The sequence below is a fragment of the Solenopsis invicta genome, chromosome 11, assembly GCF_016802725.1.
Source record: "Solenopsis invicta isolate M01_SB chromosome 11, UNIL_Sinv_3.0, whole genome shotgun sequence".
Lineage (NCBI taxonomy): Eukaryota > Metazoa > Arthropoda > Insecta > Hymenoptera > Formicidae > Solenopsis > Solenopsis invicta.
The window spans coordinates 13,928,922-13,952,257 of NC_052674.1; the positions used below are offsets into that span (position 1 = coordinate 13,928,922).

General features: G+C 30.7%; 1 protein-coding gene and 1 long non-coding RNA gene across 5 annotated transcripts; one reads left to right on the top strand and one right to left on the bottom strand.

Annotated features, from left to right (window-relative positions):
- Positions 1-6,900: 6,900 nt before the first annotated feature.
- LOC120358943 lies at positions 6,901-7,547 on the bottom strand. Its single transcript, XR_005575824.1, has 2 exons — positions 7,468-7,547; positions 6,901-7,076 (listed from the first exon to the last, which is right to left on the bottom strand). It is a non-coding gene; the product is annotated as an uncharacterized LOC120358943 (long non-coding RNA).
- Positions 7,548-7,830: 283 nt separating this feature from the next.
- On the top strand, positions 7,831-21,870 carry LOC105193062 (paraplegin). 4 transcript variants are annotated; one of them, XM_039454855.1, is made up of 10 exons: positions 7,959-8,095; positions 11,533-11,832; positions 12,906-13,093; positions 13,249-13,480; positions 14,015-14,329; positions 16,345-16,513; positions 18,361-18,713; positions 19,542-20,038; positions 20,120-20,245; positions 21,614-21,870. In XM_039454855.1, the coding sequence occupies exons 4-10, from the start codon at positions 13,288-13,290 to the stop codon at positions 21,776-21,778; spliced, it is 1,818 nt and encodes a 605-aa protein (XP_039310789.1). In that variant the 5' UTR covers positions 7,959-8,095; positions 11,533-11,832; positions 12,906-13,093; positions 13,249-13,287; the 3' UTR covers positions 21,779-21,870. The 4 variants fall into 4 exon arrangements, with proteins under 4 accessions (XP_025995923.1, XP_039310788.1, XP_039310789.1 ...); XM_026140138.2 differs by lacking the exon at positions 12,906-13,093 and having other exon boundaries at positions 7,831-8,091; XM_039454853.1 differs by lacking the exon at positions 12,906-13,093 and having other exon boundaries at positions 7,965-8,095.
- The last annotated feature ends 1,466 nt before the right edge of the window (positions 21,871-23,336 follow it).

Sequence of the window (23,336 nt, forward strand, 5' to 3'; positions counted from 1 at the left end):
ATAAACAAAAGTGTATGTAACCGGAAGCCATCCTAAGCCGCAAGGCAAACGGATTAAGAATAATAAATAAATGCGCCAATTATAAAGAGAATAGAGGAGACCGGGGCAAATTGTTAGACGGGATAATTCGATAATTGGAAAATATCTTTTTATAGGTACATATTAAAAATTTACTTTAAACACTGTAAACACGTCCTAATGTAACGATGTTGCTAACAAAGTTTTGTTAGCAACGGCGTCATATTGAAGTCGTAGTAGTGAAAAATGTGTTTTGCGACAGTCGAAGTAATTTCCGATAGTCAGCATTTTTTCGAAATTTAAGTAAGATAATAAGCCCACATAGCAATGAATCTCCTTAGGGCTGCGTTCAGATTCTCCACCCGGTGAGTGATCTCTGGGTGACTGGGTAAATGGGCGGAGCTAATGAAAAGCTCCCTAGTGGTTTATGGAATCTGAACGCACTCTCAAACATTGTGTTTAGCAAATAACGCTGAGAAATAGTAACATAAATATCTCAGATTCAGAATAAATTACATAATAAATTAAGATAAACGATAAAGATAATACATAAATATTTTACTATGAATATTTTTATCAATATAACTAAAGTAGATGAAAATTAAATGTTAGTAGAATAGGACGAATCAATTTAAACAATGAAAATAAATTTTTATTTTAACAAATTAGATGAAGATATATATTGCGCATATCATCTATTATATGTATAGGCTTGTTTTCTATTCCTGCACCTGCACTAGACTGCACTGGAACGTTCCTTCTTGTTTTCACTAACTTTCAAATATATATCTATTTCACTTTAAGTGCACACTAATTCAGGGAGTTCAGGAACAGAAAACAAACAGTATATTTTATTAGTATCAGAAAATATTTAATAATACTAAAAATCTTTAACATACTAATCTCAAATATAAATATTTATATAACAGTTTTGTGAGACTGTAGACCAAGAAACCTTACGTTAATAGAATAAAAGATTAATATTTATTAATCTGTAATTACATAAACAGAATAATAAACAAAACGTTTAAACTTTACTTGGTTATTAACGTTTTTCTTTATTATATTTATACATTTTAATTTTTATTTACTATAATATTTTAAATTAAATTTATTTTTTTATTTTAAATTTGTTTTAAATATACGAGCTTTATCACAAATATATAGAAATTTTTATAGCGATACATTTTGGAACGCACCTTTACGTCACCCACCCGTTTCACCCGGCTCAAGGACCCATGTGGTTTTTCCACTCTCTCGGGATAGACAGAGTGATAAAGTGAACGACCCACCTAATGTCCGGTAGGGGCACTCTAAAGGAATCTGAACGCTCTTTAGGTGCCTGGGTGCACTCGGGTGGGGAATCTGAACGCAGCCTAGGATATCCTATTTTGATTGGATTGATCCTATTCTGATCCAAAATGTAAAATCATCCATAGGATGTTCTTAGGACATTTATAATTGCCATTGAAGTTCTTAATATATTTTATTTTGATCTGAGAAAAAAATTTTTTTTATTACTAATAATATACAAACCCTAACAGCACAAAACGTCCTCAGGATCCTGAATCCGTTCTAAATGTCCAAGGACGTGAATGGGATGGGTTTAGAGCGTTACATTACATGGACATTCTTAGGACGTCCCTAGGAAATTTGCCGTCTGGATTATAAACACGTCAAACGCGTATGATTTTGACAACTCCTATGATTTTTTCATCTGAGAGATTATTTCATTTAGCTATATGTAAATATTTAATGTCTAAATAGCATATATTAACTATTTAAAACTTGTGCTTTTGCTCTTTTGATTTTAAAGTTTCAAATTTTTATCTTAAACACAGTACTATTGAGAAACGTAAATATTATCGATAGACAAAATAAGTCCATGAATGAGAAAACCTCGATTTACATCCCAATAAGCAAACAATATTTTTAAATGTTTTTTTAATAAAAATTTGTTCATATTTAATTTAATTATTGTATTATTATATATTAGCATATTTCTAGTTGCATTCTTATTTAAACAAATAACAGAAGTTATTTCAGATGCTATTTCGCATTTGTAAAAATCACTAAAAAAAACTATAATTTTATATATATTTATATAAATAATATGCTTTAATTATACGGTTTATTTTTTAAATAATATATATTCATCTAATCTATCAGTTATATAAATGTATTAGCATGAAGTGTTCACAGATCATCACGAGGAATCCACAGCAGTCGTAGAAGTCAAGCATCGACCACCGCGGTCACAATTTGGATGGATAACCGCTTGGGAATTCCCGAAAGAAAATTCCCAAGATTTTTTTTGCGAAAAATGTTTTTTAAAATGTTACAAAAATATTGTTTTGTTCATTGGAATTATGTGGTGTAATAATAATATTTATGTGAATATTTTGGAAAAATTCATAGAATTAGAAAGTCCTAAAAGTTATTTTAAGACATTCATTGGACATCCTCGGGATCAAATATGATTATCCAAAAACATCCTGAGGATATCTGAATTACGATATCCTAGGGCTCTACGTAGCGGACATTCAGACATCCATAGGATATCCTTAGGACCTCTTAAGTTTATCTAAGCACATCCTCAGGATATTAAAAATCCCTTGACATACATCCGCAGGATGTCCCTGGGATCAATTTTTGTTATGTAGAAGGTTTTTTTGAAAACTTTGAATGTATCGTGTCCAGTTGAATGTATTTGAAACATTTCGTGTTTTGAGGCTATTCGTAATACCGAGCACCGAGGCGATTTGTTAATACTGATTGCAGCGCGTATGGGTAACCCTAACCTTACGTTGACTGCGTTATGAACGTCTACGCTACGCAGAGTTAAGCATTGAGGTAAACTGAAGTTTTTCATTGATTTAGTTCAAACTTGATAATATTGTGTATTTTAGTAGATAGAACATGAATATGAATATAAAATTGTCGCTTTTAAGCAGGTAAAAAGTTTATAAAGCGATAAAGGTTGACACTTGTAAGGTTAGGAAATCTATTACACCGATGGCATGAAAAGACATGCGAACGTGTATGTTTGCATTTGTTTTTTTTTATACTTATATCCTTTTTTAAATAAAAGAAAGTCTTAACAACAGTTTTTTTACAGTTCTTTTAACTTAAAACACAAATTTCGAAATATTCCCAGACTAGTTACGAATGGGTGACACTCTTTTGGACACAGCACGATTGGACACCAACCAATCATCTTGACTTATCTAACCAAACCAACGGAAAAACTCTAGGTATCGGCCGCTGTGAGTGGTGGTGTCCAATCGTGCGGTGTCCAATCGTGCGCACCCCGTTACGAATTACCCCGGGCTTGAGACTATTTGTAATTCTTGGCATTGGTTGACATTTTTATATGTACACCCAAGGACTTTGATTCTGTCCATGGGGAAATTTTCCAAACTGAGAAATCACCACTTTCTACATACTCGCAGTTCATGATTAATGAAACGACTAGAGCTTATTGGTCGTTACGTTAATCATGAACTGTAAGTATGTAGAAAAATAGCGACTTCTCAGTTTGGAAAATTTCCCCATGGACAGAATCAAAGTCCTTGGATGTACTTCAAAACAAGTGCACTTTCATGTTCTATCTATATCGGCATTATGAAGGGGAAGGTTCAACCTTTCAAACCGTCCTGTTTTCTTTTTTTTAACAAATATAGAACTCAGGAGACACAAAAAAAAGAGGTTTAACGAATAGCCACGGTCTGCCCTATATTGTTTTTTGAAATAACTGCTGTACTACTTTCAACAAATGCAAGTAATTTGTATTTTTTTAGTAAAATTCAAGTAGTAGTATCTTTAATTTCTTTTTGAATAAAATTCAAGTGGTACTGTTGTGCCCGGTGATGGTCCAGGCACATCGCTAGGTATTTCGGGATTCGCTTTTGCCCAAAGAGTTATGCTTCGTGCCCACAGGACGCGGCAAGTCTTGCCGCCTCCTGTGAGCACGAGGCATTAGAACTCACGGGAAAGCAGCAGCTCAGACGGGTTGCCAATCAAGAAACACCTTTCTTGTCGCAATATAATGTAGATTTATTGTTGATACTTCGTGTACAGGTATTGCTTATACTTACAACTAGAGTCCTATATAAAGAGAGAAGCGACATCAAACCCCCACCACAACCTTCAGTATCCGTTTGAGTCCTCCACCGCCATTTTGGGACCGCTCTAACGTCATCAAACACCATCGTATCATTCTGCAAACAGCTGTGGTCACAATATGGCTGCTCGCTTAGCCAATCAAGTATCAATCAGATTACCAATCAGAGCTTCGGACATCAATGTCGCTTCTCTCTTTATACAGGACTCTACTACCAGCGCAAGTTCTGATTGGCTTTCTGCTTTTCCGCCAAGGTGTGAATCCCCGCTTACATGAAGCATATTTCGAGCGGAAAAGCGGAACGGGGAATTATAAATTATTAATTTTTAACGGTGTTAATTAATTTAAATGATTGTATTCAATAAATAAGCTAAAAAGGTAAGTATATTATTAAAAATTGTAATAAATTAAGTGAATATTATTTTAAGAAACAAATACAAATGTCTAGTTTTCACCATTCCGTTCCGCTTTTCCGCGCAAATCGTGCTCCTTGTAATACAAGGAGGAAAAATTCGCGGAACAAACACTAAAATTCGTTGTCAATGCAGCTCCAATGGCTGTAGTATTTTATCCGGAGCCGATTGAAGAAGAAAGTATATTTCTACATACTCCAATTATTTTAATGTTTTAATAGTGTATATAATACCCACATAGCACGTAATATTGCAGTGATATCATAGCAATATCACTTTTACATTGCAATATTACAAATGAAATATTGCAGAAATATCACGAAATATTACTGTGATATCACAGTAATATCAAAATGTCCGCGAAAACGCATCACAGTAATATTACTGTGATATTTCATAGTAATATTACTGTAATATTTCACAATATTTCTGTGATGTTTATGTGATATTTAAATAATATTGCAAAAAATTAAATAAATAAATTATTTCAATTTATTTTATTTTTATTGTTATTCTTAATATTATTTTCATATCGTTACATGTAATATATATTAAACATAAAAAAAATAATTATATTTATTAAAACAGAATACAATAATGTAAACGTAATAAATGTTTAATTTACAACAAAAATCTCTTGTATCCTTTTTCATTTTTAAAAAAGATTCAATTTGAATTATAATTTTAATTTATGTTCAAGATTAAATAACAATACAAAATATTATTTACATGTAAAAATATAAAATTTTATATGGAACAGCGTTGCACACGTACCCCTTAAAAAAAAATTGATAAACTTGTTTCAATAAACTGATTACTGATCAGTAACTGACAAAATATAATCAGTTACTGATCAGTAATCAGTTTATTGAAACAAGTTTATCAACTTTTTTTCAAGGGACGTTACATTGGAAAAAAATTAGAACAAGTATTCGTTTCCAAATTACAACAATCAACAATTTTGTTTAAAATCTCACTGAAGTGTGAGCTAGTGAGTCGTGGTGAGTCGACCCGGTCGGCCGCAGTGGCGTCTAGATATAACACCTGAGGCTGCACTTGACTCACGAGAAGGTCTCCAGCGGCGCGCCCACCTAGCGATGGTGCCAGCACTCACTTGTTTGCGTGGAGTCTTATACACACGGCGGGACCGCATAGCGGCTGTGTACGCGCTCGTTTGTTTCGTCGTATGTTGTGACGGTCGGTGACCGAGCCGCAACATTATATACATACATATAATTAATGAACATTGTAAAATACCTAATTAATGATAGAATATATATAATCATATTTTTTAATAGAGTTGAAAAGAAAGTAAAATCTAAAGAAAAATTTGTTGGAAATTTAATATTTTAATTAACTTGAAAAACCTTTTACTGTGGTGTATAATAGTCTAATCAATATTAATGAATAAACTATTTCACAAAATAATGTACCGAGCAGTAAATATTAAATGACGTAAAAATGTATATTTTTTTAAAAACTTCGTAATATACTTTGAAATATTTATTGCCAAGTGAATAATAAATGTGTATTAACAAAACTTTTTGTAAACATTTTTTTTTTAAATTCCTCATGATAAAAATTTTTAAAAATTAAAATCAATTTTGTGCTCCTGTAAAAATTATAAATGACAATAAGATAAATACAAAGGTTTTTCTGTAATTTTTTAATAAAATCATTATTGATCGAGTTGTAAAGCAACAATTAAATTGATAGATTACATAGAAGAGCGTACATTATAGTTTATACATATATACAGTTTAAGGAATAAACTAAGTAAATATCTAAACTAATAATAAAGTTAATTAATTTTTTTTCTTAACATTTACTTTTATTCCACGAAAGGGCAAAGACATAATTATTTTATTTGTAAGTTGATTTCTTCTATAGGATACCGAAATTACCAAGAATATTAAGGATACTAAGAATATCGAAATTAATTAAAGAGATAGTGACGTTGCATTAATAAGACATAATAAAAACGTGGTTTGACATTACCTTGTTCTTTGAAATTAAATATTGCAACAATATATTGCAATGATATCATTGGAATATTTTAATGTTATTATCACTGTGTAATATCACAATAATATTTCTGTGATATTTCTGTGATATCAGTGGAATATTTCAATGTCATTATCACTGTGTAATATCACAGTAATATTTCTGTGATATTTCACAGTAATATGTAATATTTCTGTGATATTGCAATGATTCTGTGATATCACAGAAATATTACGTGCTATGTGGGTATGGATCCAAACATTATGTTGATGATTATTATGAAGTATCTAATGCAAGCAAGGGATGAACCGATAATTAAGATATGCAGAGATAACTAAGAAAAAAGTTATTCCAATGTTTTATTTGTACTTGCGTTACAAAAAATTGCAAAAAACCAGAAAAGACCGTAGTATATGAGTACGACCTATTTTTACTGAGAGAAGAAGACTTCTGCAAGGTGATAGCGACAATTTACTTATGAAAATGCGATTGAAACCGCAGTAGTCACATTTCGTTGCCTGTAAACAAAAATACAATTATTTTATTAATTCAAATATTGAGTACCAATCGTTAATGGATATAATTTTAAACATTTGTGCTGTTCAACTTTATTATAATATTTATTATGCTTACTAAAGATGATCAACTTGGAGGTTAAAAACGTATGTCAAATGTATAATTGAACTTTGTTTATGTAAATTGACGTGTATTTGTATAAGTAATATCAGCCCAATTTTTTTCACAAAAATTTACGTATTTAATCCGTATACAAAATCTAAGATTTTAGTTTAGATTTTACGTGTTAATTATGTCTATGTCGAAAGAAGTGAGAAACCGCAAAATTTTTCTATCAAAATAATAGCACTATTATGTTTATTGAGTATTAATAATTATTTAAATTATACTTACAGGGCCGTCCATTACAAACTCGAATTATTTTACACGTGCACATCGGCATACACCAGTGTGATTCTGTTGGATTCCGCTTTTCCGCTCAAACACGCGGAAAGAAACAATGGAACGCGGAAACGCGGAATCTAGTTATTTCCGCGTTTCCGCGCTTCATGTAAAATCACCCGCATTATAGAACAGCCTTAAAGGGCCTTGCACGTGAAATGCATAACATAACATAAGCACAACATAAAACCGACGGGCCAATGAGCATCCAGCATAAAGTCGCCATATTGATTTACATAACATTTTCATTGGTCCGTCGGTCTTATGTGCTTATGTTATGTTATGCATTTCATGTGCGAGGCCCTTTAGAAAGCACCCAGTATATGTTGGTATATGTTCTGTGGTACTCATAACCTCTAAAAGTTTATTGCTGTTTGTGATTTTATCTTGGAAGTTTGAATTATGCAGAATCTGACCAAATGTCCGAAACGAAACTACATAACGCCAAGCCGAATATTCAGTTTTCCACCCAAAAGCATTTATTTCTCAAAGAAAAAATCGAATTTCAACATTAAACATGTCAATTGCACGCATAATAATGAAGCTTACAGATTACTTCTTCCCATATCTTATCACGCAAGTATTGACAGGTCTTATGACCTTTTATTTCAATTTCTATTTATATTTTATTATTATTTATGTATAATTGTTATTTTTATGAAATTAATTGATTTTTTATTTATAATTATCCGGATTGGTACAACCATGAAGAACATAACCAAATTTCTGAAACGAAATTATTTAGCACCAAACCAGCTATTCAATTTTCACAAAAAAGTATATAATTCTCCAAAAAAAGCCATTTCTCATGTTAAATACTATGTTTAATCTTATTCTAGCAGAACATTGTTATGCGCGTAAAGTTAATGATTTTACATAGAATTTTTTATTTCTTTTGAACTGTGTGTGAACTGCTGTTACTTTCGGTTTCAAACACAGAGTTTTTAGAATTGAATTAGAATATCATAAAATTTAATTAACAAGTCAATTTTATGTTATTAATGCTAACATAGCATCTTTTAAAATCCCTTTACCCTGGAAAAAGTGAAAAATTTGTTGCAAAAAATATGACCTCAACCAAGGTTTGAATATGGATCTCCCAACATTCTATGCAGGCGTCCTAACGACCATTTAGGCACAAAGTTAATTTTATTTTTGTTATCAATACACTGTTGTGTTTATATATATATATATATATATATACGTATGTATATATGTATGTATGTATGTATGTGTGTGTGTGTGTGTGTGTGTGTGTGTGTGTGTGTGTGTGTGTGTGTATTAATTACACACACACACATTTCTATTATAGTTTAACATAGGTGAGAGATACGTCAAAATGGTCTGAGGCAATCGTCTGAAGTAAAAATAGAAAGAATTAAATTATCTTTTCAACAACAGCTTTGGTTTTATGATCGGATTATATTTGTGCTTTATAAAGAACAAAAACTGCAAATAGGTCCATATATATATATATATATATATATGTAGGAGAAAGTAGGATAAGTTGGACCTATTTACAGTTTCTGTTCTTTATAAGGCGCAATTATAGTCTGATCATAAAACCAAAGCTGTTGTTGGAAAGATAATTCTTTTTATTTTTGCTTTACATGATTATCTCAGACCATTTTGATGTATCTTTCACCTGTGTTGAACTATAATGGAAAATGTAAAAACATTTTTCTTTTAGTTTGATTTGGAACCACTGGTTTCAAATTGGAATACTCCCAGGTCTAAGTCGGACACTCTTATTTTCATCAACTTTTAAATAGAATTTAAAAAGATTTTAATGTATATTTTTTTAGTATTAAGTATTAACGAGCAATTTGACAGTCAAAAATAAAAATTGTTTAAAAAAAATAGTGACGGTTGATATAATTAGACGTTTCCCAATCATGTTATAATATTATTATATAATTAGAATTGAAATCAATAAAATTCAATTATTCCGAGTTTGATGACTCATAATATTTTACTCATTTAACATTTCTAGGACCAGATCTGGTTGATGACCAGTGCTATGATCAGGTCATTTTCAATATAGAGGTCTAATTTGGACATGGGTCCTTTCAAATTTTAGAACAAATTTTACAATAAAGCAAAAGTGATCACAAAACGCTTGATATTTTTGAATTCTACAGTCTTTAATAATCTCAAATCAATTTTTCAAAATTTTAACATTTTTTAAACAATAATTTACTGGGATTTTTTATTTTCAAGAACTTTTTATAGCTGAGAGAGAGAGAGAAAATACACATTAACGTCTCTTTTATAAATGTTATAACAGATTGCTGTCACATGTTTGATGTCTTAGAGAACTAAGAACTTGACATTATATATAATTAGCACCCAAATCTGCTTAGCATATTCATTTAAATTAAAAAGGTCCTATTTGGAACATGGTCCAATTTAGCCCATTCTTCCCTATGTATGTATATTTTTTTATGTGTACATAATATGTATAATAATACATAAAAAGTTATTACATATCAAATTTTGCATCTTATTTTTTTGTTAGAAAATAAATTCTATGATACATTTTCTTTATAATTACCACAGACGTATATTCATATATAATATTCTACTAAAATAAAAAAAAAAGAGTAGCAAAGACAGTAATGACTTGTTAATTTTTTAATAACAGTAAGTAATAAGTTACTTGCTGTTACTTTTCTAAAACAATAACAACAGTGATTTTAAAAATTTAATTCCTATTCCTGATATTTAATATTTTTCCATTCTGTACAAGGTTTTACACGCAAAATGTTCTGCAGGAATATGTTTGAAAGAAATGTTCATAATAGTACAATGACGTGCATGAACGAGTTCCTTTTTCAGTGTAGGAACTCCAGTGATTTAACCAATCATGTGTTGTCATTGATTTAGTGAGTTCGCCTGATTGACTAAGATTGCTGTGACTTTGCACTAGCTGCACCGAATAAGGAACTCATTCATGCATGTCATTGTACATCTCTAAATAAACAAAATCTATTAAATCTATAAAATATATAAATTTAAAAAATCTGAATCTAAATTTTAAAAATTTATTAGAAATATGAATTTTGTCGCAAAATGCAGCAAAATCTATTAGTAGAATGATGGTAGAATGACTACAAATATTCAATACAGTCTGCCATTTATTAAATAAAATATTTGTGAAGTAGATTTACGCCGAAATTATAACATTGATGTTATGAAACTGGCCAATCACAATCTTTCCATTCTTCAGAGGAATACTTATGATTGGTCAGTAGCATAACATCGATGTTATAATTTCAACGAAAATCGGACCGTGTAAACGTAGTAAATAATACATTTTGCCAGGCTTTCACGCGCATCTTCCTCTACCCTACAAGCTTTTTCAAAAACAGAATGGCAAGCCCACTTATTTTCAAGATATTCATAATTTTAAAAATCTCGGACAAAAATGACCCCCCCTTTACAGGATGAGGGTTAAGTTTCCGCTGGAATAGCCTTTCAAGCAATTTTTGGAGCCTCAAAAAGCGTTGTTTTATTCTTTGATTGGATCATTTTAATCCTATCTAACTTATCCCAAAAATTTTATTAAATCTAGCGATTGAAGAGATTAGACTCAATTTTTGGCGAAATAATATTAAATAAATAAAATAATAAGATATCTTGCATATAGTCATGAAACTAATTGTTCAAGCAAAAGGTATTGGGAGTTTATTTTATAATACAAATCAAAAGTATACTTTTGGATGGAAATGCATCAGTGGCAAGAGTTTTAACTTCCAATCGTATTTTATCTAAACAAAAAGTGTAATATTTAGTAAATTTATGGAGATATTTAGCATAAAATAAATTTCCACATCTTGCATCTGAACAATTAACTTCGAGATTGTATATGTATGTAAAGTCACGTGACTCCTCTTTTACTCTTTTTTTTTTAAGCTGGAGAATCTCCTTAATAAAAATGCATTGATCTAATCTGTTGCAATTTTACTCAAATCATTGTAAACTATATATTGTTAATTTGGTTGGATTTGTTTTTAGGCTTATAAGAAGATTCGTAAAGAATTTCACGTTATACAGTCGACACTGTTGTCTAGCAGTAAATTTAGTCTTTCTTCGAGATTCCATAATATCAGATATTTTAGTACTACATGTAGTAACGCCAATAAACAATCGCCAAAAAAATCAGGCTTAGAAAATCCAGATAAAAATCCAGATAAAAAGCCTGACGAAAATGAGGATATGAAATCAGTTCTTACTAAGTTTTCCATGTGGTTTATGTTATTATATGCTATCTTAATTGCGTTGAGACACCAAATAGATATGTACTCAGATACAGAAGTAAGTTTTTAATAATCATTATTTATCACGGAAATTATTAATAAGACGCATAAAAAAATTAATATTAAATCGATAATCATTACCTCGTATATAAGCAAGAAATATAAAATTTTCTTTAAAGAATTTGATTTTAAATTTCAGCAAAACATGTTTTTAATTAAAATCTTGGTCAATCATAACTTGTACTGATATTTTTTGTGTGATTTTATTTCTATTTTCAACTACATACCGAATAAATTCTCAGTTTTGAAACACCATTCAAGTTAAACAAGAATAATATTTCAATATTAAATTGATAATCAATTTAATCATAATGCTAACAAACATTTATTATGGCAACAATACCAATAAGAACCCCCTTTTTCCAAATACTGTAAAAAAAAAGCTCACTCGGGAATCGAATCCGGATCTTTTGACTTATTGACATTGGTATTTAAAGTTAGTAATCAAAGTCCGTTTTTTAAGAGTAGTCTCTTTCAAGACAGTCTTAAGATGTTAATATAGATCTATGATTGTTTCATCTTATACTTAAGACGATATTAAATATGAGAACGGATTTTGAATATCGAGCTTAAAAATCAATCTACAATAGGTGTAGTAAACCTTAAATTTGTATCGTAAAAAATTAATTATTCACATAATCATTTTTCTCATATTCAATTATAATTGGTCAATTTCTTACGCTTTAAGGCCATGGCACACAAAAAACTTAGGGTTTTCCTCTCAATTCATGAAAATTATTAAATATATATTTTTCTTATTGAAACCACAAAATTTTTTTATGTAAAGTGAAGTCAGTTATCTGGTGGCGATATGACATAAGAAGTTACGTGTTTGCTCTCCGTATCACAGATCCGAATTCAAATCCACTCAGAACAGTTTAACTCTAATAGCGTTTTTCATTGGGAAAACTAGTGCGCACTGAATGTGCACTTGCTGCAGGTAATTGGGTGTTTCCATTGGCACTGTCATCGCGCGAACCGAAACGTCTAATTGTCAGCGGTGAGTGCACACTCAGTGCGCACTAGTTTTCCCAATGAAAAACGCTATAAATCAGTTTTTAATCGATTTAGAAGCGATCGCCACCTCTCGGAAGGCAAAGGCAAACCACCGAGAGTAACTCTACAGAAGCGTCTCTTTTCTAATAGACCGTTCGGAACCAGCATTAAAACTGTAGATCCCATATATCTACGGATCCATATATCTACAGAAGAGACAAGCCTACGCGCAGAGAAGCATATAACACGCGAAAGAAAAGAAAGTCAGTTATGTCTGTTTAAAATTATCAAATTCTTTAAAGAATATTTTATAATTTTTATATACTTACATATAAAACAGTGATTGTTAATTTAATATGAAGTTTTCTTCCTGCGCAAAATATTATTAAGGCATTAAGATATTATAATGTTTAAATAGCCATCAGCTTCTGTCTCCTGGAATGAATTCGTATACGACATGTTGAACAAAGGGGAAGTCGAGGCGATTATTATAAATCCTAGTATCGAGCATGTTATAATTGTGGTGCATGATGGCGCCATTATTAAAGGAAAGAGGAGTTTGTACAAGAGATATATCATGGCTGTTCCAAGCATTGAGAATTTTGAAGAGAAATTAAGGAAGGTGGAAAAAAATCTTGGCATAAAAGCCGGTAAATAGATCACTTGCAAAATATCATAGAGCATTGCGATGCGGGGGGAAGCCACTGCGGGACGTTGCGGCGAGGTAAAGTGTGTGCCTAAGTCTAATTGACCGCTACGGTGCGCGTGCGCAAGTGTTGATGTATGAAAAATCGTGGAGAATTAATCCAACCTTTCCATCATGTGATATTAATTGCTTGTAAATATGAAACCGAAATTCGTTGTACTCTTTACGATAGCAACACATTTATAAAAAAGAAATATCACGGTCACTATTAAACAAATAAAATTTTAACAAACTTTATAGGAACTGATGTTTCTAAGAATATGACAGAACACGTTCACGTTCATTAATGTATATTTATATACATTAATTTATCTGAAGTTGACTTAGGCACGGTTGCCCCCCGCATTTCAGTATCACACCCCTCGCCTATCTTCTAAGCTTATGCGCTGTCCCTATATTTCTATGTCCATGCAAAATATTAACACAAACATCATGTGCCACATTACAATCTTTGAAATATTTATCTAAAACATTTTAGGTCAAGGAGTACAAGTGATTTACGAAAGGAAGACAGAATATATAGCGGGTGCTGTGAGACTTGTACTTATTGCATTGGTAGCCGCTGTGGCCTTTAGTTTTGTGAGAAAACGCTTTTCCTTCAAACCCTTTGAGATTATTTCGCAAATGAAGCAAGCAAAATTTACTCTAGTTGAACCGTTAGTGGGAAAAGGTAAAGGTGTACGTTTTGCGGATGTAGCTGGACTGAAGGAAGCCAAGATAGAAGTGATGGAATTTGTCGATTATCTGAAAAAACCAGAGCGTTACAAAATGTTAGGTGCCAAAATACCGCAAGGCAAGTGCGTTAAAATACTATATTTATATATAAATATTTATAAGTTTGGAAACGTTTACAATTATCTAATATCTTATATCTCAAAAGTTAAGTATTTCGATTTATAAAAATCACAAAGTTTCCGTAAATGCATTTTAAAGAGAAAAGATAAAATTTTTAATCTTTTAGTTTCGATTCTATAATATTTTATTTCTAAATTACGTAAAATTAAAAAAAATTTTCAATATTTTTACTTTGAAACAATGTAACTTGATCAAACAACAGACAAAAATTAACAAGAATTTTAAAGTAGACTTTCTAAACTTTAAAGCGTTTATTTTTTTTTTAACTGGCAAGATTTACTACCAGAAAAACCTTGTAATTTTTAAAAAATTAATTTTTTATCCTTGAAAATCACATCCATGGATTATTTCTATGGACATGTACATTTTCTTGAAAATTTTTAGAGAAAAATTGGTGATAAAGAAGATACATTGTTCTTGGTGTTGTATTTAGTCATATTTCGAATGTATTTTTAAAAAAATGCGCATAATCTGAATTCATTTACTGAATAAAAAAAGAACAAGAAATGGATTATTTCATTGTTTAACAAGCAAGCTTGAAGCAACCTGTTTATGCGCAATAACTGCAAGCAAAGCGTTACATCTTGATTGGGATTTTCAATAGTTTTACTTTTTAGTTACTAGCCAGAAGTAATAAAATTGTCTAGAAACTGTTCAAAAAATGAAATTTTTACTGGAGTTAATGTTTATTTAATATTTTCAAACCATCGATAACTGAGATCGTGGTTGATAAGATCGCAGATTTATTGTAGAAGGTTTACTGTACCGCGACTGATCCTACCTAAGTTTTAACATAAAGAAATTGAATTTTATAAATTCTAAGAGAACTGATTGTGATGCCAGATTCATATTGCAGGACTATGTTTGATAGACTTAGGACTATTTAAAACAAAAAGGTTTCCATTGGAACAAGAAAGAGGATACGTTTACTCTTTATTCGGGAACCTGTTTGTCAAAAAACATTTTTCTTGTTTTCCGCGATTTCCGTTTGACTTATAGAATTGTTCTTTTGGAACAATGTTTGGAACAACTAGAACAATCTATAGCGATAAAAAATTGTGATTTTTTGGAAAGGGGGAGGGGACTAGATAAAAAAATATTTTTTCTGTGACTTTTATACCACTTACAGAATTGTCCTTTTGGGACAATGTTTGGAACAACTAAAACAATCTATAGTGATAAAGAACTGTGATTTAAAAAAAAAAAGAGCTAGCTAAAAAAATAGTTGTTTTGTTTTATTGGAGTACCATTAGGAATAAAATATCACTTTGGAATAATGTGGAACAAAGTTAGAACAAACTGGAACAACTTTCAAAATTGTAATTTTCAAAAAAAGAGGGGCTAACTTCTTCATACACTCGCAATTAGTGCCGAAACAACAAACAAATCTTATATTTCATTCCACCATGGAGGAGCCTTCAATTTTTTAATTTTAATAACTTTCAGCTTGTATTGTATAGCTGAAACATCCTTAAAGATTAATTTCAAAACTCAAGTAGCTTTTTTGTGATTGTATGATTAAGGAAATTAAAAGATAAAATAAATTAATTTTAAACTACATTAAACAATTCTCTAATATTACCTGGAATTTTGAATAAAATTCTTTGAAAAATCCGGAAATTCTCAAGAAATTTTTTTACAAACAAATAAACACTCTGTTACGATAATTTCTCGCAATAACATTGAACTTTTTATATAAAAATTTATTATAAAATATTTTCTAACTTAGAAACTATTAAGAAAAAGTTTATGAAACAAAGAAGAAATATTTTTTTATAATGTGCTTGATTCATATAATTTTTTTTCAATTTTTTTTTAAACTTTATAATTTTTGTGAGAAAATCTCAAACATTTCCAAACTTATGAATGACAGTGTATGTGTATAAATAGAAAATTATCCACATTTCTAAATGTACGTGCAATAAAATTAAATTTAAAAAATGCTACTTTCAGGTGTTTTACTTTTGGGACCTCCTGGGTGCGGTAAAACATTACTGGCTAAAGCTGTAGCGACTGAAGCGAGCGTACCTTTCCTATCTATGAACGGCTCTGAGTTTATCGAGGTATTTGGTGGTTTAGGTGCTGCTCGAGTTAGAGATTTGTTCAAAGAAGCTAAAAAAAGGTTTGTCTGCTTTATTACTTTTTCAAGAAAGTTCTCCACCTTAAGAAAACGGAGAAGAAATCAAATCAAGGAATGTAACTTTTTATTTACGCACGCACACACGCGCGCGCGTGTGCATGTATCCACATCCAAACGTACATGTACATGCATAATACTACGCACGATACTAACAAATATCTTAATTCTTAAATACACTGATTCGAAAAATTACGTTAACACATTTTTCTGGGAGACTTTTTTAACTTTGAAAAGCTATAACTTTGGTTCTAATTAATATTTTTCAACAATCTTTTTTTAAATAAAAGTTTAGAATCTCAGAAATGTAACTGCAAAATTTGCATTGCCGAAAAATGATTTATTGTAAAGTTAAAAAAAAAATCATTAAACGAAAATAATAAATTGTTAAAAAATTTAATTTTAAGTCATATTCTCGCAACAAAATCTTTTAAGAACTTTACAATACTGCGCTATAAACCTAAAGAGTTATACTTGCAAAAAATTGTCATTGTCATTCCTATAAAAAGTATAATTATATAACAAGACGAATATAAAGTATTTTTGATTAACTCAAGGTGTCTAAAACTGAAAATTGATGTGTTTTATGAGTTATTTCGGATCTTGCGCAGAAGTCCTCATTTCCACAGCACTATACAAGGTGTTTGATAATTAATGATAAATCTTTCGTATGTAAGTAGAATGGACCAAATTGAGTCGAAAAGTCCTGTACCACTTTGCGATCTTTACAATAGTTAACGAGTAATAAATTAATAAAAATATCCAAATTAGTCCCGCCCACCGCCAAATCCAAGCGCGCGACCGAGGTTGTTAAGCGCGCAGTAGTTCGATTCTCTAACTCATTATGTTGTCGTTATGTGTCTATAACGACAAAAAACTGCGTTGTGCAGCTTTTCTATCGTGTATAATATCTGCGCAACGACACTGTAACGATACCGAATTGTCATAACGAGCACAGGGCGGAGAGTTTACTAACGGTAACATTCACAACTACGAGCGGAGGCCCAATGTTACGCGCCGTTCTTGCGTAGCTGCGTTGCCACTAATAAAGAATGCCCTATACAGGGTGATTATTAATGACTGTTCCCACTTTTTACCATAGGAGCACGTATTTGTAATTTCTAATATAATAATATGTTAGAAATACGTATCCGTCGGTAAATCATATTCCTATAGTAAAACGTGGAAACTGTCATTAATAATCACCCTATATATGGGTATTCTTTGTCAAATGAATCACCGACCGTCCCAAAATTGTACTCGACGTAGAAAAACGACCTTGCATATAAATGTAGTTGCAGGCATTGCAGACATAAACTATCGAAAGCCATGTGCACTTTTGAAAAATTCAAGATGACGGATCTACTATAGCGGACATGAAATAAAAAAATATGGAAATAAAAGAGAAGACCATGTCAGTATTTGTTGAACTCACTTTAAAATTGGTTTTAAGTGTATGGGGATTACAATTGTATTAAATTTTAAAAATTAAAAAGGACAGATCCAACGTGGCAGACATAAAAGTACAAAGTAGGAATTGAAAAACTCTGCATTTTACAGGGTTGAGGAATAAATAATCATTTTTTATTAATTTTATTTATTGTGTTTCGTTCGAATTAATGTCTCATCTGTGTAATAAGTCGATCTTCCCTATCTCTTGCGTCGTCAAATACTTCTCGCGCGATTGTTCACGCGTCCACTGAACTCGCGAACACCAATATATTAAACTTATTCTCAAAATTAAATTCTTATATATTATATAAAAAGACTGGAGAACTTCTTTCAGTTTATTTTAATAACATTTTTTACATATTTGCTTTAATTTTTTACAGAGCACCAAGTATCATATATATCGATGAAATTGATGCAATTGGAAAGAAACGTTCAAAGAGCTCACTGGGAGTTGGCGACAGTGAATCTGAACGAACGTTAAATCAACTTTTAGTAGAAATGGACGGGATGATAGCAAAAGAAAATGTTATTATACTGGCCTCAACCAATAGAGCGGATGTATTGGATAAGGCCTTATTGAGACCAGGCAGATTCGATCGTCACATTTTAATCGATTTTCCCACATTAGAGGAGAGACAACAGATCTTCGAGACTCACCTCAAAAAAGTATCTTTGCATGACAAACCTTCAAAATATTCGGGATACTTGGCTTATCTTACTCCTGGTTTTAGCGGTATTGCATTTCTATAAAAAAAAAAAATAACGTTTTATAAGGTCACTGCACCAGTCGTTGAACAATGCATCAATCAGTAAATAAAAGACAAATATTAATATAAAATATTAAAATAATGAATTGTAAGTCAATTGATTATAGTTTTAAAAAAACCGCTTTTTTCAAATTGCTGGAAAAAACCGGAAAAATTCTCGTTTTTTTTCGGAAAAATTGCTTTTTTGCAAAAAATTGCTGCTTTTACTATATAAATGACATGTTATTTAATTTTTAATGTCTTTCATCACATCAATATTAGTTTCGTTTTATAGTTTATTTTTTCCTACATATTTTGTTACAAATGTAATTACTTTAAATTCAAATTATTTTCTCGACCTGCTATTATCTTATGAACATTGAATTTAGACTACATACTTTTAATTTTTATAATACAAGCTTAAAAACTTTAATTAGTATGAAAGTAATAAGACGGAAAATTGAGCTATCTCACGAAGTATGGCAAACGGATTCGAAAATAGGTATGGCGAACTAAAGTTAAGAAATTATGTCGTAAAACTTTGATACTTTTTGAATTTTTCCGATAAATTTTTCTATCCTTGAAAAAAAAACCGAAAAAATCCGCGAAAAAATTGAAAAAAAACGGGTTTTTTCCCGAGCCTTTAAAACTATACAATTGATATATTTTAGATTTAATTTTCATACAAATTTTATTAAAATGTCATTTTTTTATTTGAAAATGTAATTATATTAATTCTTTTTAATTGTTCATTAACTGGTGTAGTGAATTTACGTGTTATTATTTCAATTATTACATAAGCGTAATACTTTCAGGTGCCGACATAGCGAATGTCTGCAACGAAGCTGCGCTTCATGCCGCAAGAGATAAAAAAAAACAAGTAGATAGCAGCGATCTTACATACGCAATTGACAGAACAATCGGTGGTTTGACAAAGAGGAATAATCCATTAACACCATCTACGAAACGCGTCGTCGCTTATCATGAGGCCGGCCATGCGCTAGTAGGATGGTTGTTAGAACATACTGATGCCTTGCTCAAAGTAACGATAGTGCCACGAACTAACTTAAAGCTGGGATTTGCGCAGTACACTCAATCCGATCAAAAGCTCTATAGTAAAGAGCAACTCTTCGAACGCATGTGTATGACATTAGGTGGTCGAGTCGCAGAACATGTGACGTTCGATAAGATCTCGACGGGCGCTGAAAATGATTTAAAGACAGTGACGAAAACGGCATATCTTCAGGTCCAACAGTTTGGAATGAGTCCTGCTGTGGGTTTAGTTTCTTTCGACGAGGAACAGACTAGCACAGTAAGAAATAATATTTTCATAAACCCCTTCTGTACTTATTATACATGAAAACGTCGTATTTAAATTTTCTTTTTTTTTTAGAAAAATAAGAAACTATATAGTAAAAAATTAGCCAATTTAATGGACGCCGAAGTAAGAAGAATAATAGGGGAAGCGTATGAACGAACTCGACAATTGCTTTTGAATAACAAAAACAAATTGGATACGGTACGTAGGTAATACACACACGCACGCACGCACGCACGCACGCACGCACGCACGCACGCACGCACGCACGCACACACACACACACACACACACACACACATACACACATGTATGTATGTATGTGTGTGTATAAATATATTTATTTATTTATTTATTCACGTATGTTTAGGATTATAATTGAAGAGTTTCTTATAAAAACTAAGCAAATTTATTTTTTAAATCTAACAAGGGCAAGTGTAAAATTAAAAAAAATTTAGAAACTTTGCATATGTATAAAATCCTTACGAAAAAATACACCAATTAGGCATTGGCGATCTGAAATGACATTCAAATGGAGCTGTTAACTCTCAAGTTGGAGATTTATTTGGGAATTAACACTCAATTTGAGTGTCATTTCGGACCACCAACGGATACTTTTTTTTTTTATGAGAATATAGGGACTTAATCTTGAAATTTTTTTAATTGCTATAAAATGGTTGTAGGAAATAACCTCTTGAAAAATATCGTTTTTTTCTATATTTGCTATTTATTTTTGAGTTATTTTGAGTTTTAAGCAAAAACTTTCTTTGTCGGAACTGACCACTAAATGTAATACCAAAAAATAAATTGTATATGAAGATTTTACTTCTCGTAAAGATAAATACGTATTTAAATTGTTTTTAATTTTGTTTGTGTAATAATTAAACGATACTATCATGTATTTTATTTATCGTCATTTTTTGCCACTTTTGCATACATCCACGCAGGTAAGTTTTTAAGTTACTCCAAATTTTGACTCCAAATCTTAATTGAAATAAAAATTCTAAAAATTAGTATTTTGTTTTTTTGGTCTTTTGATATAATATTCTGAAGCTGCAAGATAATATTATTTATTACAAGTATAACAGAAAATTAAGATTGTGCTTTAATGACAAAAACAAAGATTTTCTTTTAATTTCCGACGCCAACTTTTTGATATTTTTTTAATAATAGTAATCTTAGATTACAATTCATATTTCAATGAAGAAAAATATATGCGTAATTGTGTGCGATATGTTTGTATCCGATCAGAGAATGTACAGTTAAAAATTAGTATTTCATATATTCTTATATATATTTAATTTATAAAAATGTCCACAAAGACAAAGTTCAGAGGTTTTTTGTTTTTTTCTTTTAATGAAAAAATATTAATTAAACTTTCAAACTTTGTTTTTTGACCTATTATACATATAACGAGGTTTATAAAAATAAGAAATTTTTTTGTTTTTTAAAAATTATAATTTTTGGACATGTTTGGTTTTTGTAAAAAGCCCTTTTCAATTAAACAATAGTATTTACGTATATATAAAAGTTTATGCCTATATAAAAAAAAATGTTTATTTTACACAGCTTGCGGAAGCCCTATTAAAAAAAGAAACATTGTCGTACGACGATGTGGAAAAATTAATTGGACCGCCACCATATGGAAAAAAGCGGCTTGTGGAGCCAGCGGAATTTGAAAATTCTGGTCCAGCTAGAGAATCCCCATCAGTAGAGAGAGAACCGACAGAGTGAATGTTAAATATATTTTGTTGATATTTATGTTCTGTATAAAGATTAGCGTGATAAAATATATGAAATATATTAAAACTTTTTTGACAACTTGAGATTTATGAAGCATTTTTGTTTCTATTATATGTAAGGTATTTGGTAACAGGAAAAAGTTTAAGAAACAATTCTTATAAAATAAAACTCAAGAATAACAAAAGTACAAATAAGGGCATATACACTTACAAGGAAAGAACATAGTAAGGTAGAGTGGGGTAATTGCAAACACCTAAGCAGAAAATCAAATCAAACTACAGCTCAATAAAATACAAGTTTTTTTTTATTTATAATTATACACAAAGTATTTATTATTATAATCAATTTTGATAATATTTAATAAAATCAATTTTTAGTAAAAAAAAAAACAACAAAATCTTGGTGGCTTTATGTAATATTCGTAATTACCCAAACTATCATGGGGTAATCACGAACGCCACATGAAGCAATCACAGATGATTAAATATTGTCTTCAGATGGTCAAATATCGTTGTTTTAAGAACAAAGTAAACTATAGCAACTTTCCAAAAAATAATTTCTTATTTCTCACATCTTCTATGAGTTTTCGTAAATCCTCTAGGTTATATTTCGGTCTAAGTTTGATTTCGGTTCTTTTATGAATTTTGTAGCATCTAAAGAGATTAATTATTGAAATTTAAAAAATAAACTGAAGAAAAGTGTATTGATGAGCATTTCGGGGTATGAGAAACGTTTGGGATTGCCTCATCCGATTCGTTCATCATTACCTCACATCGTAAAAATAATAAAACAATTTTTTTACAAGTTAAAATTATGCTACAATCAAAACGTTACTCATAAATTAATATTTGATTTGGGTTTATTTGATCTTTATTACGACTACTCATTTGTATCATTTTCATAATAACAACTACATGCAATTTAATTCAGCAAAAAAATTACTTTGAAAAAAAGTAAGAAAAAGATTATAAAATTATCCCAGCAAACGGAAGTGGATTCAAAATATTTAAAATAGATAGAAATGGATTCAAAAAATCAAAATTTGGCAATGACCACACGAATCCATTTCTACCCAATTAAAGTTCAAGATTCTTTGAAATCCATTTTAATCCATGAAACGTGATTGTAATCAAGTGATATTTTTTTTTTTTTTTATTTAAAAGGAGTTTTTGCGTGTCATCCAATCCATTTTCATCTATGGCATAGGGTTCAAATGACTTAATTGCTGTATTTTAATCCAACATGTTGTAACCCAAGCTTAAGCTACCATCTGGGCGCATAGCAACAACCCACGCAACACATGGATGTCCCCGGATGTCCGATGCACGTCCACAAAAGTCTTTGTAATGTCCCAGTATCTCGTACGTCCATAGGACGTTTCAAGGACGTCCGAAGGACCATACTGGTTTATCATAGCTGCAGTATGACGTTTGTATGACGTCCGCAGGACATATTTGGAATGATTCGTAATATCTAACATATTATGTATATTAAACACGTTCCCGACATACATAATAAATATACATTCGAAAATTGCGAGCGTTGTTCT